The 14978-nt window shown below is 43.2% G+C and overlaps 1 protein-coding gene across 1 annotated transcript in view; it reads right to left on the bottom strand.

The window, feature by feature from the left end:
• LOC124110810 (DNA-directed RNA polymerase III subunit RPC1-like) overlaps nt 1-14560 on the bottom strand; it is a 50302-nt gene extending 35742 nt beyond the window's left edge. The window contains exons 1-9 of the mRNA XM_048386920.1: nt 14402-14560; nt 10295-10430; nt 9413-9562; nt 8670-8829; nt 7065-7219; nt 6341-6394; nt 5715-5836; nt 4855-4954; nt 3615-3692 (exon numbers count right to left, since the gene is read on the bottom strand). Coding sequence (XP_048242877.1) covers nt 3615-3692; nt 4855-4954; nt 5715-5836; nt 6341-6394; nt 7065-7219; nt 8670-8829; nt 9413-9562; nt 10295-10430; nt 14402-14445 — 999 coding nt within the window. The 5' untranslated portion in view covers nt 14446-14560. The remainder of the gene's footprint in view (nt 1-3614; nt 3693-4854; nt 4955-5714; nt 5837-6340; nt 6395-7064; nt 7220-8669; nt 8830-9412; nt 9563-10294; nt 10431-14401) is intronic.
• Between the last annotated feature and the right edge of the window lie 418 nt (nt 14561-14978).

Genomic DNA, 14978 nt, shown 5'->3' on the forward strand with positions numbered 1-14978 from the left:
CTGGACCTAGTTGTCTCACACAGCAAGGTAGACCTAGTTGTCTCACACAGCAAGCTGGGCCTAGTTATCTCACACAGCAAGCTGGACCTAGTTGTCTCACACAGCAAGGTAGGCCAAGTTGTCTCACACAGCAAGGTAGGCCTAGTTGTCTCAACAGCAAGGTAGGCCTAGTTGTCTCACACAGCAAGATTGGCCTAGTTGTCTCACACAGCAAGGTAGGCCTAGTTGTCTCACACAGCAAGGTAGGCCTTGGTGTCTCACACAGCAAGGTAGACCTAGTTGTCTCACACAGCAAGGTAGGCCTAGTTGTCTCACACAGCAAGCTAGACCTAGTTGTCTCACACAGCAAGGTAGGCCTAGTTGTCTCACACTGCAAGGTAGGCCTAGTTGTCTCACACAGCAAGGTAGGCCTTGTTGTCTCACACAGCAAGCTTGGCCTAGGTGTCTCACACAGCAAGCTGGACCTAGTTGTCTCACACAGCAAGGTAGACCTAGTTGTCTCACACAGCAAGCTGGGCCTAGTTATCTCACACAGCAAGCTGGACCTAGTTGTCTCACACAGCAAGGTAGGCCAAGTTGTCTCACACAGCAAGGTAGGCCTAGTTGTCTCAACAGCAAGGTAGGCCTAGTTGTCTCACACAGCAAGATTGGCCTAGTTGTCTCACACAGCAAGGTAGGCCTAGTTGTCTCACACAGCAAGGTAGGCCTTGGTGTCTCACACAGCAAGGTAGACCTAGTTGTCTCACACAGCAAGGTAGGCCTTGTTGTCTCACACAGCAAGCTAGACCTAGTTGTCTCACACAGCAAGGTAGGCCTAGTTGTCTCACACAGCAAGGTAGACCTAGTCGTCTTACAAAGCAAGGTAGGCCTAATTGTCTCACACAGGAAGCTAGACCTAGTTGTCTCACACAGCAAGCTAGACCTAGTTGTCTCACACAGCAAGGTAGAGCTAGTTGTCTCACACAGCAAGGTAGGCCTAGTTGTCTCACACAGCAAGCAAGACCTAGTTGTCTCACACAGCTAGCTAGACCTAAGTGTCTCAAATAGCAAGGTAGGCCAAGTTGTCTCAAATAGCAAGGTAGGCCAAGTTGTCTCACACAGCAAGGTAGGCCTAGTTGTCTCACACAGCAAGCTAGACCTAGTTGTCTCACACAGCTAGCTAGACCTAAGTGTCTCAAATAGCAAGCTAGGCCTAGTTGTCTCAAATAGCAAGGTAGGCCAAGTTGTCTCACACAGCAAGGTAGACCTAGTTGTCCCACACAACAAGCTAGGCCTAAGTGTCTCAAATAGCAAGGTAGGCCTTGTTGTCTCACACAGCAAGGTAGACCTAGTTGTCTCACACAGCAAGCTAGGCCTAGTTGTCTCACACAATAAGCTGGGCCTAGGTGTCTCACACAGCAAGGTAGGCCTAGTTGTCTCACACAGCAAGCTAGGCCTAGTTGTCTCACACAGCAAGCTGGGCCTAGTTGTCTCACACAGCAAGCTGGGCCTAGGTGTCTCACACAGCAAGGTAGGCCTAGGTGTCTCACACAGCAAGCTGGGCCTAGTTGTCTCACACAGCAAGCTGGGCCTAGGTGTCTCACACAGCAAGCTGGGCCTAGTTGTCTCACACAGCAAGCTAGGCCTAGTTGTCTCACACAGCAAGCTGGGCTTAGGTGTCTCACACAGCAAGCTGGGCCTAGGTGTCTCACACAGCAAGGTAGACCTAGTTGTCTCACACAGCAAGCTGGGCCTAGTTGTCTCACACAGCAAGCTGGGCCTAGTTGTCTCACACAGCAAGCTGGGCCTAGGTGTCTCACACAGCAAGCTGGGCCTAGGTGTCTCACACAGCAAGCTGGACCTAGTTGTCTCACACAGCAAGGTAGGCCTAGGTGTCTCACACAGCAAGGTAGGCCTAGGTGTCTCACACAGCAAGGTAGGCCTAGGTGTCTCACACAGCAAGGTAGGCCTAGGTGTCTCACACAGCAAGGTAGGCCTAGATGCCTCACACAGCAAGGTAGGCCTAGGTGTCTCACACAGCAAGGTAGGCCTAGGTGTCTCACACAGCAAGGTAGGCCTAGTTGTCTCACACAGCAAGGTAGGCCTTGTTGTCTCACACAGCAAGCTGGGCCTAGGTGTCTCACACAGGAAGCTGGACCTAGTTGTCTCACACAGCAAGGTAGGCCTAGTTGTCTCACACAGCAAGCTGGGCCTAGGTGTCTCACACAGCAAGCTAGGCCTAGGTGTCTCACACAGCAAGCTGGGCCTAGGTGTCTCACACAGCAAGGTAGGCCTAGTTGTCTCACACAACAAGCTAGGCCTAGGTGTCTCACACAGCAAGCAAGGCCTAGTTGTCTAACACAACAAGCTAGGCCTAGGTGTCTCACACAGCAAGCTGGGCCTAGGTGTCTCACACAGCAAGCTAGGCCTAGTTGTCTTACACAACAAGCAAGGCCTAGGTGTCTCACACAGCAAGCTGGGCCTAGGTGTCTCACACAGCAAGCTAGGCCTAGTTGTCTCACACAGCAAGGTAGACCTAGTTGTCTCACACAGCAAACTGGGCCTAGGTGTCTCACACAGCAAGCTGGACCTAGTTGTCTCACACAGCAAGGTAGGCCAAGTTGTCTCACACAGCAAGGTAGGCCTAGTTGTCTCACACAGCAAGGTTGGCCTAGTTGTCTCACACAGCAAGGTAGACCTAGTTGTCTCACACAGCAAGCTGGGCCTAGTTATCTCACACAGCAAGCTGGACCTAGTTGTCTCACACAGCAAGGTAGGCCAAGTTGTCTCACACAGCAAGGTAGGCCTAGTTGTCTCACACAGCAAGGTAGGCCTAGTTGTCTCACACAGCAAGGTAGGCCTAGTTGTCTCACACAGCAAGCTAGGCCTAGTTGTCTCACACAGCAAGCTGGGCCTAGGTGTCTCACACATCAAGGTAGACCTAGTTGTCTCACACAGCAAGGTAGGCCTAGTTGTCTCACACAGCAAGCTAGACCTAGTTGTCTCACACAGCAAGGTAGGCCTAGTTGTCTCACACAGCAAGGTAGACCTAGTCGTCTCACACAGCAAGGTAGACCTAGTCGTCTCACACAGCAAGGTAGGCCTAATTGTCTCACACAGCAAGCTAGACCTAGTTGTCTCACACAGCAAGCTAGACCTAGTTGTCTCACACAGCAAGGTAGGCCTAGTTGTCTCACACAGCAAGCTAGACCTAGTTGTCTCACACAGCAAGCTAGACCTAATTGTCTCACACAGCAACTAGGCCTAAGTGTCTCACACAGCAAGCTAGACCTAGTTGTCTCACACAGCAAGCTAGACCTAGTTGTCTGACACAGCAAGGTAGACCTAGTTGTCTTACACAGCAAGGTAGACCTAGTTGTCTCACACAGCAAGGTAGGCCTAGTTGTCTCACACAGCAAGGTAGGCCTAGTTGTCTCACACAGCAAGGTAGGCCTAGTTGTCTCACACAGCAAGGTAGGCCTAGTTGTCTCACACAGCAAGGTAGGCCTAGTTGTCTCACACAACAAGGTAGGCCTAGTTGTCTCACACAACAAGGTAGGCCTAGTTGTCTCACACAACAAGGCAGGCCTAGTTTGGACTGGTCCTATTCACTGTACCTGCCCCTAATTACTCACCTGCATGTGGAGGGGGATGCCGGACGTCTCACTGTTGTATAGCAGCGCCACCTGCAGCTGCAGGAAATCCCAGTCTTCCTGCAAACGAAGGCATCACGTCAGGAACTCAGTGAGCGGTGATGATGTCCCATCATAAGTCGTTATGTTGCAGCAGAGATATATTTATTTAATTTCAGTAATGTAAGTACTGTATTCATTTAAATCTGTATCATTTTACGCCAAACTCTATTTGAAGCAATCCCACCAACTCATTTATAGCAACACCAACTGACTGACATTAACTGCAACTGACGCTGATATTGTTGACGAAGAATGAATAAAGACATCATATATCCCATGTGTTGACTCGACGTGCAAGTTGTTGTCATAGTATATATATCTTAAGCAGTTCAAGACGCAGGTGAACTGAACAAAGCAGTGCCTGTGCAGGCACTACAAGACCAGGACATTCTCACCATGACACAGGTGAACTGAACAAAGCAGTGCCTGTGCAGGTCACTACAAGACCAGGACATTCTCACCATGACGCGGGTGAACTGAACAAAGCAGTGCCTGTGCAGGTCACTACAAGACCAGGACATTCTCACCATGACGCAGGTGAACTGAACAAAGCAGTGCCTGGTTCACTTCAAGACCAGGACATTCTCACCATGACGCGGGTGAACTGAACAAAGCAGTGCCTGTGCAGGTCACTACAAGACCAGGACATTCTCACCATGACGCGGGTGAACTGAACAAAGCAGTGCCTGTGCAGGTCACTACAACCAGGACATTCTCACCATGACGCGGGTGAACTGAACAAAGCAGTGCCTGTGCAGGGCACTACAAGACCAGGACATTCTTACCATGATGCAGGTGAACTGAACAAAGCAGTGCCTGTGCAGGGCGCTACAAGACCAGGACATTCTCACCATGATGCAGGTGAACTGAACAAAGCAGTGCCTGTGCAGGCACTACAAGACCAGGACATTCTCACCATGATGCAGGTGAACTGAACAAAGCAGTGCCTGTGCAGGTCACTACAAGACCAGGACATTCTCACCATGATGCGGGTGAACTGAACAAAGCAGTGCCTGTGCAGGGCACTACAAGACCAGGACATTCTCACCATGACGCGGGTGAACTGAACAAAGCAGTGCCTGTGCAGGGCACTACAAGACCAGGACATTCTTACCATGACGCAGGTGAATTGAACAAAGCAGTGCCTGTGCAGGGCACTACAAGACCAGGACATTCTTACCATAATCATCTGCATCTTGGCCCCAGTAGCACGATGTTTCTGAATCACATCATTCAGGAAAATGATTTCGGTCAGCTTCATTGTAATATCATCTTCATTCCTGCAACATACAATGTTGAAAGTGGATGACATATTGTCCCTCCCCGTGACAGTCCAGCTTACAGGTTCAAGACAATCGCCAAACATACTTTTGTAATAAAAACACCAGTCCAGAGTCTAGTAAAATAACTTCATAAGTCCATGAACTTAAAGTATAAAACAGTCAAACTAATGTCAAAATACAAGTCTGGGATAATACTCAAAAGGTTTTCACATGCACTGGTAATATCATGACTGAATATCTGGCTTAGAATTGGTCTTCAGCAACCCATGCTTGTCATAAGAAGCGACTAACACGTGGTCAGACTGGCTGACTTGGTTGATGCATCTCATCGTATCTTAATTAAGATGATTTTCGCGACGTCAATCACTAGATTGTAGGGTCCAGACTCATATTACAGAAATTGTCATATTGCTTGAATATACTGAGTGCAGCATTAAACAACAAACAAGACATGCTACGGCCTTGTTCGAAGCAAGAAACAGGCCATCCATTAGAAAGCGGCCACACGAGTGTATGACGTCATCGTGGCTAAACTAACAGACATATATACAGAAACAGAATTCTTTCCCCAACACAGTACTAATGCATCACAGCATTTATTGCCACTTGAACACAAGAAATATCTCCTACGTATTACCATGATTACAGTTGGACAGTTTGGTAAAGCTGACTGCCAGTATGTCGGATAATCAACAAGAGAGGGGTCACAATAGTTTGGGTGGCATCAGTATGTGTGAGGGACAACATTGTTACTCACGTGCCCGACTTGAGGTCCGAGACAACGGAAGGCCGTATGCAGATGGGTGGGACAAGGATGCGAGTGAGGATGAGGTTTTCTGGCCTTCCCACTGTTGGGTTCATCAACAACAGGGGAATATCCTGTAACAAACACACCAACAGTCACAAAACTACAGATTGATTGATTGATTGATTGATTGATTGATTGATTTGGATTTTACACCGCTTTAAGCAATATTTCTGCAATATCACGGTAGGGGACACCAGAAATGGGGCTTCACACGTCGTATCCAAGTGGTAAATCAAACCCTAGCCTTCAGCGTGACTAGCGAACGCTTTAACCACTAGGCTACCCCACCCCCCAGGTGAATCGGAAGTGAAGTATATTGTTCGCAGATTCTTACAATGTCAGCTGTGTCAGTATACAGTTGAAGTTCTCAGTCTCCCTGTGATACATACATCCTTCTGTCTAAGTGAGTATAGCTTTAAGCAGCTTTTAACAATATCCCAGAAATATTACATCTGTGGACACCATGTGTGGAATCAAACCAGGACCCTCAGCATGACAAGCAAGCACTTTAACCACTCGGCTACCCCTCCTTCTGGTATAAAGATGCTCTCCCCATTCAGTGAACGCAAGCTTACCTCATCTCGTATACGCTCAAACAGATGAAGCACTGACAATGGATTGAGCACCTCCTGCAAGCCAATACAATATTATACTTCTTTAATGTTACAGGAGGACAAGAAAGGCTGACCTGAGATTAAAACAAAAGAAAGGCTGACCTGAGATAAAAACACAAGAAGGGTTAAACCTTGTGTGATTAACACGAAAAGGACACGGTGAGGAAAAACTCCATGTTAAAACTCCCAAAATATGGAAATATTTCAACTTCAAAATCTACGAAAAGAAAATATGATGATTCCGTAAAATAGTTTCCTATCTGATCACATTAAAGTACAGAATTCAACGTAATAAGCGCCCACGGCGATATTTCCTAATATATTGGCTAGTGAACAATCCCAGTTAGCACCCCTTTCGATTGATCAATGTACACAAGGCTTATTTGTTCGTGTATAATACGCACTCGTGTGTTATATGCACCCTTAATTATGGGCAATTAAATTCTGGAAAATATATGTCGTGTATAATAAACACAGACTTTTCTTTTGTATCCTTTCAGACTGTCAGCATAAACTACAAAATTTACAACCTTTCAACTCTGTTTATTTCTTACCAAACTTATATTCTAATAAGAGCCCCCTATTCCTAATTTTGAGACGCCCCGGGCGCTTATTACGTCGAATACAGTATTTACCATGTTTAAGAAATGACAAGAATCATAACCCAACTAAGTAAATAGTTCACCTGTGTTTTAGGCAAGAGTCCTTCAAGTTCCTTATTGCTTTCATTGGCACTTTGAAACGAACCAACGAACTCCGTAAAAACAGGCTCTCCTCCTTTTCTGTTTTGTTTGTAACGGTCATGTATAATCTTTAAGAGGCCGCATTTCTTCACCATTCCTGTAAGAGTAACCAGATAAAGCAGTGTTCAAATTAAGCCAAGGGTCCTTGTCAGAACCATTGTTAAATGTTACAAAAGTTGGCATCCTTAGATTCAAACACTACAGCAGCAAACCACAGGAACTCCATTGTCTGGGTGACCTTGTGGCCGTGTGACGTTGTGGCTGTGTGATCCAGTGGCTGTGTGATCCAGTGGCCGTGTGATCCAGTGGCTGTGTGATCCAGTGGCTCTGTGATCCAGTGGCTGTGTGATCCAGTGGCTGTGTGATCCAGTGGCCGTGTGATCCAGTGGCTCTGTGATTCAGTGGCTGTGTGATCCAGTGGCTCTGTGATCCAGTGGCTGTGTGATCCAGTGGCTGTGTGATCCAGTGGCTCTGTGATCCAGTGGCTGTGTGATCCAGTGGCTGTGTGATCCAGTGGCTCTGTGATCCAGTGGCTGTGTGATCCAGTGGCTCTGTGATCCAGTGGCTGTGTGATCCAGTGGCTCTGTGATTCAGTGGCTCTGTGATTCAGTGGCTGTGTGATTCAGTGGCTGTTCCTAGGATACAGACTTGGAGGCTGATATGTAGTTGAGATTGAAAACACAGCCTTTACCCTGGTTTATCTCAGAGGGCATTCTCAGGTGGAAATGCCAGCCCCGAGGTTACAGCACACGTTCCACAAAACAATCTTACCACTAAGGTGATCGTGACACCCACGCACTAAAATAGGCTTATGATCATCGCAGCGCTAAGATTGCTTTGTGGAAGTGGGCCCAGGACCTCACCGTATGTCCTTGTGTCAAGGGGTTTAACGTGGTGTATAAGATTATCATACTTATATAGTGACATGCATGCACGTGAGTGTGGTCCAGCTTGTACTAGTCGAGATTAATACCGGCTAGCACACAGATATACCATGCCACAGTTTAACATGGATACTTCAGTCAGACACGGTATACTGACTCCGAGCGACCTTATTGCCAAGTTCTGAGCAGGGTAACAACAAGTAACATCTTTTAACGTCTTTTGACATGATACGGCCGGGGTTGGAACCACCAACCTTTCACCCTCTGGGCAGAAGCTCTATCCCCTAAACCACGGAGACAGTCTGAATAATGTCTTAAGTGCCTTGACTCATGTAGAATACCACGAGCATGTCACTGACAAACCAAGGATCATGATTAAGGCAAAATTTGAAATCAAACTCAGGTACAGCAAATCCTGACACAGCTAAGGGATGCAACACTGCACAGCAAATTGGGGTGCCTTGATCAATAAACACCTGTTCCTCTGACACAAAAACACAAAAAATAAAGGAATAAATGATTGAACGCTGTTTTATGCTGCAGTCAGCATTAATCCAGCTGTATTCAACTATCTGTAAATAATCCAGCCGCAGGCAAACTTGAGGGGGATATGGAAATGTTGGACTCGAAAGTTACTTGTTCCAGAAAGCCATAACATCTCACCATTATATGTTCCACAGGAACGACATATTGGCACCTTCCTGGCAGCATCGTAGATCTTCTTCCTCATAGCTTTCTTCTGAAGGTAGGTCATCCCTGGCCTCTTCAGAGACTCCAGGAAGGACTTCTTATCAGCAGCATGCAGCAGTAGGTGGCTGCAATTCTGAGAGAAATCAATGGATTATTATCATGAAGAAATGACTATGAAGTGAGTGGTTTCAGACTAAACATATCAGTGCCATTTTAATGCCGAAAGCCCATTTCTGGTGTCCCGCGCCGTGATATTGCTGGAATATTGCTAAAAGCGGCGTAAAACTATACTCACTCACTTTAATGTCGAAAGAAATCCCTAAATGACACAGGTCACCGACAGTGCCACATTTGCAGAATCAGCATGCCATTTATCAACTATCTGGGAAAGCTAAGTGATGCAACTCAAATACCATTGTGTATATACATTTCATTTTAGTTGATGGCAAAGTTTTCACTTGTCTGCTATGTCTACTTACAAAAAAATTTCAAACTTCTGCTGATTCGGGCATGGAACACAATGGGGATACAATGACCTGCATCAACCAGCCTTCCCACCCAATCCATTTAGTCACCTTACAGCAAGCATATCTTTCTGGGGAACTATATTATTTCCCGGAATCCCCACGGATTAGATGTGACAGAGGTGCATGATGGGATAAACCACACCAAACCGAATGTGGCCAGACGAGGTAAGATGCTATTTGTCTCCCTACCTTACAAATCATTTGTAATACTGTTATAGTTGTCCGGAAAAATCCAATATGGAAAACAGGGAGTTCCAGTTCTACAAAGCCATAGTGACCAGTACAGTCTGCCAGGCCTTTGCCACACGTGTCACATGTGTTGTCCTTCTCACTGGTCCCCTGTAAGAACAAAGATTTACTGAAGCGAAATACAAATAAAACAAATGCACTGGAGACATAAAAAAATGATCTGATTACAAATATCACTTATGATATTGCCTGTATTATGTTTGTTTTTGTTTTGTTGTAGTGTAACACCACACTCGGCAATACTCCCGATATAAGTTGGCCAGTAAATAATGAAGTCTGGGCCAGACAATCCAGAGATTGCTATAATGAGCAATAACCCAGCCATCAGGTCATGACAACATGCAATGAACCAATTCACAGGTCTGGTCCATTAGGTCGTGGTAACACATGATGTTATGTCTGTATAGAACATTAGCTAATAGAGATGCTTTAAAGAAATAAACAACTCGTGGTTGTTGTTTATCATCGATAAGACACTGCAAGGAGAATAAATTATATCTCCCTCTAAAAAAAACCATCGTCAAATCTACGACACCAGCAAGTTCAAGCTTATGTTCAAATCTCCAGAAATGATGTATGGTAGAACAATTTTATATCGTTGAATAAACAACGCTTCATTCTTCATTGTTCTTTGCGATTTATCACGTAGCATCTTATGTAAAGTAATCATACAAGATCTATATTAGGATGATTTAGGCAATTCTAGCACTGTGCAATTCTCTAGCCTGTCCATAGTGACAAATCTTGCAAAAGGTATTTAAGCTTTTGAAGCATGTCCAAATGGTAGTTCAGTAAAAACATGACAACTTGTATGACGCCCACCATTTTGTGATCGAGGACCCCGAAAGAGACAGGTTTCCTGCTTCCGTCCTGATTGTAGAGGTTCTTGCAGGTCACCTGTATGTGGGCGACTTGCTGCATCTCCTGGGGAGTCATCATCCCAAACGTGACGTGGGAGCTGGAACAGTGACACAGTGACAGTAACTCATGTTGTTCAACACCACAGTCAGCAATCAGGGATTTATGTAATTCTGCTCCATGGCCAATATTCAGACCCAAGTCGGCAGCAAATTGGAATAAACCAAATTGGAATAAACCAAATTGGAATAAAGATATTCCCAATACATGTTATGAATTTATTAAGTTGACTTTTCACTGATAACAGGACCAATAAAAAGGAAGAGACTTTACGCTTAATAATTACATTGAATGAAATGTTAAAAGCAAATTTGTTTTAACATCCCAATTTGGATCAAAATAATTATTTCTTTTTCCAATTTACCTGCCAAGGTCACTTAGTTTGGAATCCTATATAAATCCTTGGCATTATTCCAGATATATTACATGGACCTGTAAACAATCAAGTCTGGACCAGGCAAACAATTGACTGAAAGCTTTAGCAGTGGGTCACACCATTCTGGCATGATGACACTTGGTCACCCGATCTTCTTCAGCAGCTCTTACAAACAGCATGGGACATGGGCACCTGTTCTCCACCCTCATCCCAATGAAAGGGGAGGCAAACACAAGAAAGCATCACGATATGCATGCTGCAATATACAGCTGATACAAGATACCTATTGTAACACCTACTTTCAACAATATTCCAGCCAAATCAAGGCAGGGACACCAAGAGGGGGCTTCAGCATCGGACATGTGGTGTGACAAGTTAATACTTTAACCCCTAACCTACCCTACCACTCTACTGCAGTGTCATGAGAAGACAAATGAAGAGGAAACCATAATAAACAATGGTTAAAATGATGCACATATGAGCTCATGTCTAACATGTGGAAAATTGGGTATCATAAATAACAAACGTGTAGTTGGCTTGCACCTGTGACTTCTCTGCTTATAAACCTTTCATAGATGTTCACTGTTGGTTTGGACACTACTTGTTTCTTCATAATAACCTCTTAGTTTTAGGAGGTTTTACTTTTTCCTACTAAGAGCTCTGAGGTTTTACGTTTTCTTGGTATGAATAGTTTTGAGGTTTTACTTTTGCCTAGTATGACTGGCTTTGATGTTTTACTTTTTCCTAGTATGACTGGCTTTGATGTTTTACGTTTTCCTTGTATGACTGGCTTTGATGTTTTACACTTTCTTAGTATGACTGGCTTTGATGTTTTACGTTTTCCTAGTATGACTGGCTTTGATGTTTTACATTTTCCTAGTATGACTGGCTTTGATGTTTTACGTTTTCATAGTACGAATAGCTTTGAGGTTTTACTTTTTCCAAGTATGACTGGCTTTGATGTTTTACGTTTCCCTAGTACGAATAGCTTTGATGTTTTACCTTTTCCTAGTATGACGGCTTTGAGGTTTTACTTTTTCCTAGTATGACTGGCTTTGAGGTTTTACTTTTTCATAGTATGACTGGCTTTGAGGTTTTACTTTTTCCTAGTAGGACTGGCTTTGAGGTTTTCCTTTTTCCTAGTAGGACTGGCTTTGAGGTTTTACTTTTTCCAAGTAAGACTTGATGAGCTGAGTAGCAGATAAAGTTTGGCCTCAGTGTTGAAACTTCATTATGGATGACAGGATCGAACCCACAACCTCCTGGTCAGCAGTCAGGCACTCCAACCTTTAGACTACAGAGCTGGTAGAAGACAGGTGGTTAAACAGAAGGTGCCATGTTGAGTGTATATTTCCTGGCCATATATATTTATGAGCATTTCATTTGACTGTCATGACACACTTTCATACATAATATTAAACAAATATTAATTTATATTGTTCTTACAGATCATAAGTCCGATAAAACACAACTCGTCGGTTTTGGTTGACATAGTAAAACATGAGTCAGAGACCTGGGCCCACTTGCACAAAGCGATCTTAGCGCTAAGATGATCGTAACTCCAATACTTTAACATAGTCTTACTATAGTTGTAGTGCTAAGATCGCTTTGCGCAAGTGGGCCCTGGCTAGTAAAGTGTTAACACCCTCAATTTTACTAGCTCCGTCACTGCTGCCTTCAGGTCTTACTGTTTCCACCAAAACCTACAAGTCGTGTTTTATCCCTCACATAAGTAAATCATTCACATTGGTATACATGTATGGGTGTGTTTCACTAATACATGTTATAACATATACACACTAGTGGTCCTACAGATAACTTACTGGCCAACTGCCCAACATTATTTTCAGGAATTAAAGTGCTTTAAACTGATACATTCCGATTGCATGCTTCACCGTTCAGTTCATATGGATACAATTTAGTTAAATTACATTTTAATAAAGGGTAAACTGACATTTCAAATTGTGAACTATTCTATTGGCCAACTGCCCAACATTATTTTCAGGAATTAAAGTGCTTTAAACTGATACATTCCGATTGCATGCTTCACCGTTCAGTTCATATGGATACAATTTAGTTAAATTACATTTTAATAAAAGGTAAACTGACATTTCAAATTGTGAACTATTCTATTGGCCAACTGCCCAACATTATTTTCAGGAATTAAAGTGCTTTAAACTGATACATTCAGATTGCATGCTTCACCGTTCAGTTCATATGGATACAATTTAGTTAAATTACATTTTAATAAAAGGTAAACTGACATTTCAAATTGTGAACTATTCTATTGGCCAACTGCCCAACATTATTTTCAGGAATTAAAGTGCTTTAAACTGATACATTCAGATTGCATGCTTCACCGTTCAGTTCATATGGATACAATTTAGTTAAATTACATTTTAATAAAAGGTAAACTGACATTTCAAATTGTGAACTATTCTATTCACTTCAATTTTGAAATTACTGGCCCTTGAGCTGCCTATGCATTTGTCCTATGTCCGTCTAATAACAATCAGGTAATGACTGTCCAAGCATGATCATCTACTGTCAGGGACTATGCACATGTTAATTATGTCATTGCCATTCCAAGGTTCTATTTTAAGTGAGTTATGGAATTTAAAATACATAAAACTTTGCTAATAGGGTTGAAATGGCTTGCATCTATATCCCAGCTCCAGAGCAAATGGTATCCATTCAGATTTTAACAACACTTTTGTGTGACAAAGTGACATCCACAAATTTGTTTAGATAAATTATAGCTAAAATGGATAGAATTATCATTAAACCGCCCGCATTTTATCAGAAATGAGCGGGCAACTGTAACTTGATAATGCCCTCATATTGCTTGACTACGGGCCATTATCACGCCCATTGTTAGGTGACGTCATAGGATAGGGATAGGTGACGTCACGTTCAGTAGTGACGTCATATGGTTTGTTCTATGACGTTTCCATATTTGTAAAAGTGGGTCAGTGACATTCGTGTTGATTGCAGTAAATGTTTCAAAACCGATATTGTTGTTTCTTTTTATTTGATAACAAATTCCATCCATTTTGGCTATAATAACGGTAATGCTATTTTTCAGGGCATTATCATTTGCAGAAGCCCTCGGTCTTTTCAACTGCACTCCTTCGTCGGGCAGTTAATGAAAGAACTCGGGCTTCTGCAAATGATAATGCCCTGAAAAACAGCGTTACCCTTATAATATATCGGAGTAGGCATACTAACGACCATATGTTCGTAGAGATTGCAATGCCAAAAACAAATCCAGAAATACTATTTAATTAACGTCAATACTTGTTATATGTCATTGCATCCGGAAGTGTTGAAGCTTCACAACAAGTGATGACCAACTGACAGAGAACGGTATTAGAAACCTTGGGATTGTTTGAAGATTATCAAGATAGATTTTCAAAATGTGACTGAATCTTGACTTGGTTATAAATACGGGATCATTGTATAAAATTACGGTGAAAAAAGAGTCCTTTATTCTTAACATAATACATCCTTTCATATATTTAATTTGCGAATTCACTTTCTCAAGAACGCTTTTGGAATTGCAAATGTTCCCGAGATGAATAGTTTCTCGTGTCACTTGGTAGATCTACGCCTAGATGTCTTGAAGTATGTCTTACATTTTCTTGGCCACATCGGCCTCTCTGAATTGTTCCTTCACCATTGTTGTTTAGTTTTGTCAGCCCACTTGTTTTGGTAGCATCACAATATTTCGACAAGTACTCCTGTTTCTAAGACTTTGCACATGTTTTCGTCATTTTCCATTTGACCTATATCCGTGTATGCTTTCCGATTGAAGATTTGCGCTAAAATATCGCAACTAGACAGGCACCAGTCAGATAACGAAGGAACCGGCCAAAACAGCATTGCAGCGAAATGGCAAGAGAATTTAACTCAAAACGGACAAGAGACACGTTTAAAACAAAATCAAAGAAGAAAGTACAATCATACTCGGCAATCGTCAATCTCATTAAAATCAGATCTTCGTTCTCGCTACGATAAACAAAGATCTCTGTTAAGCGGTAGCGAGAACTAAGATCTGATTTTAATTAAATTGGACAATCGTCAAATTATGCTTTCATTTCTAGTTTTATATTTTAAAGTAAGATATTTTTAAAGAATTTAAGTGTGTTATACTTTTAGATAGAGTAATAGTGAATTCTACCATTCATTTGGGCAATAATCGATTCTGATCAG

Source organism: Haliotis rufescens, unplaced genomic scaffold (genome assembly GCF_023055435.1).
Source record: "Haliotis rufescens isolate VD_foot unplaced genomic scaffold, xgHalRufe1.0.p SCAF_62, whole genome shotgun sequence".
NCBI lineage: Eukaryota > Metazoa > Mollusca > Gastropoda > Lepetellida > Haliotidae > Haliotis > Haliotis rufescens.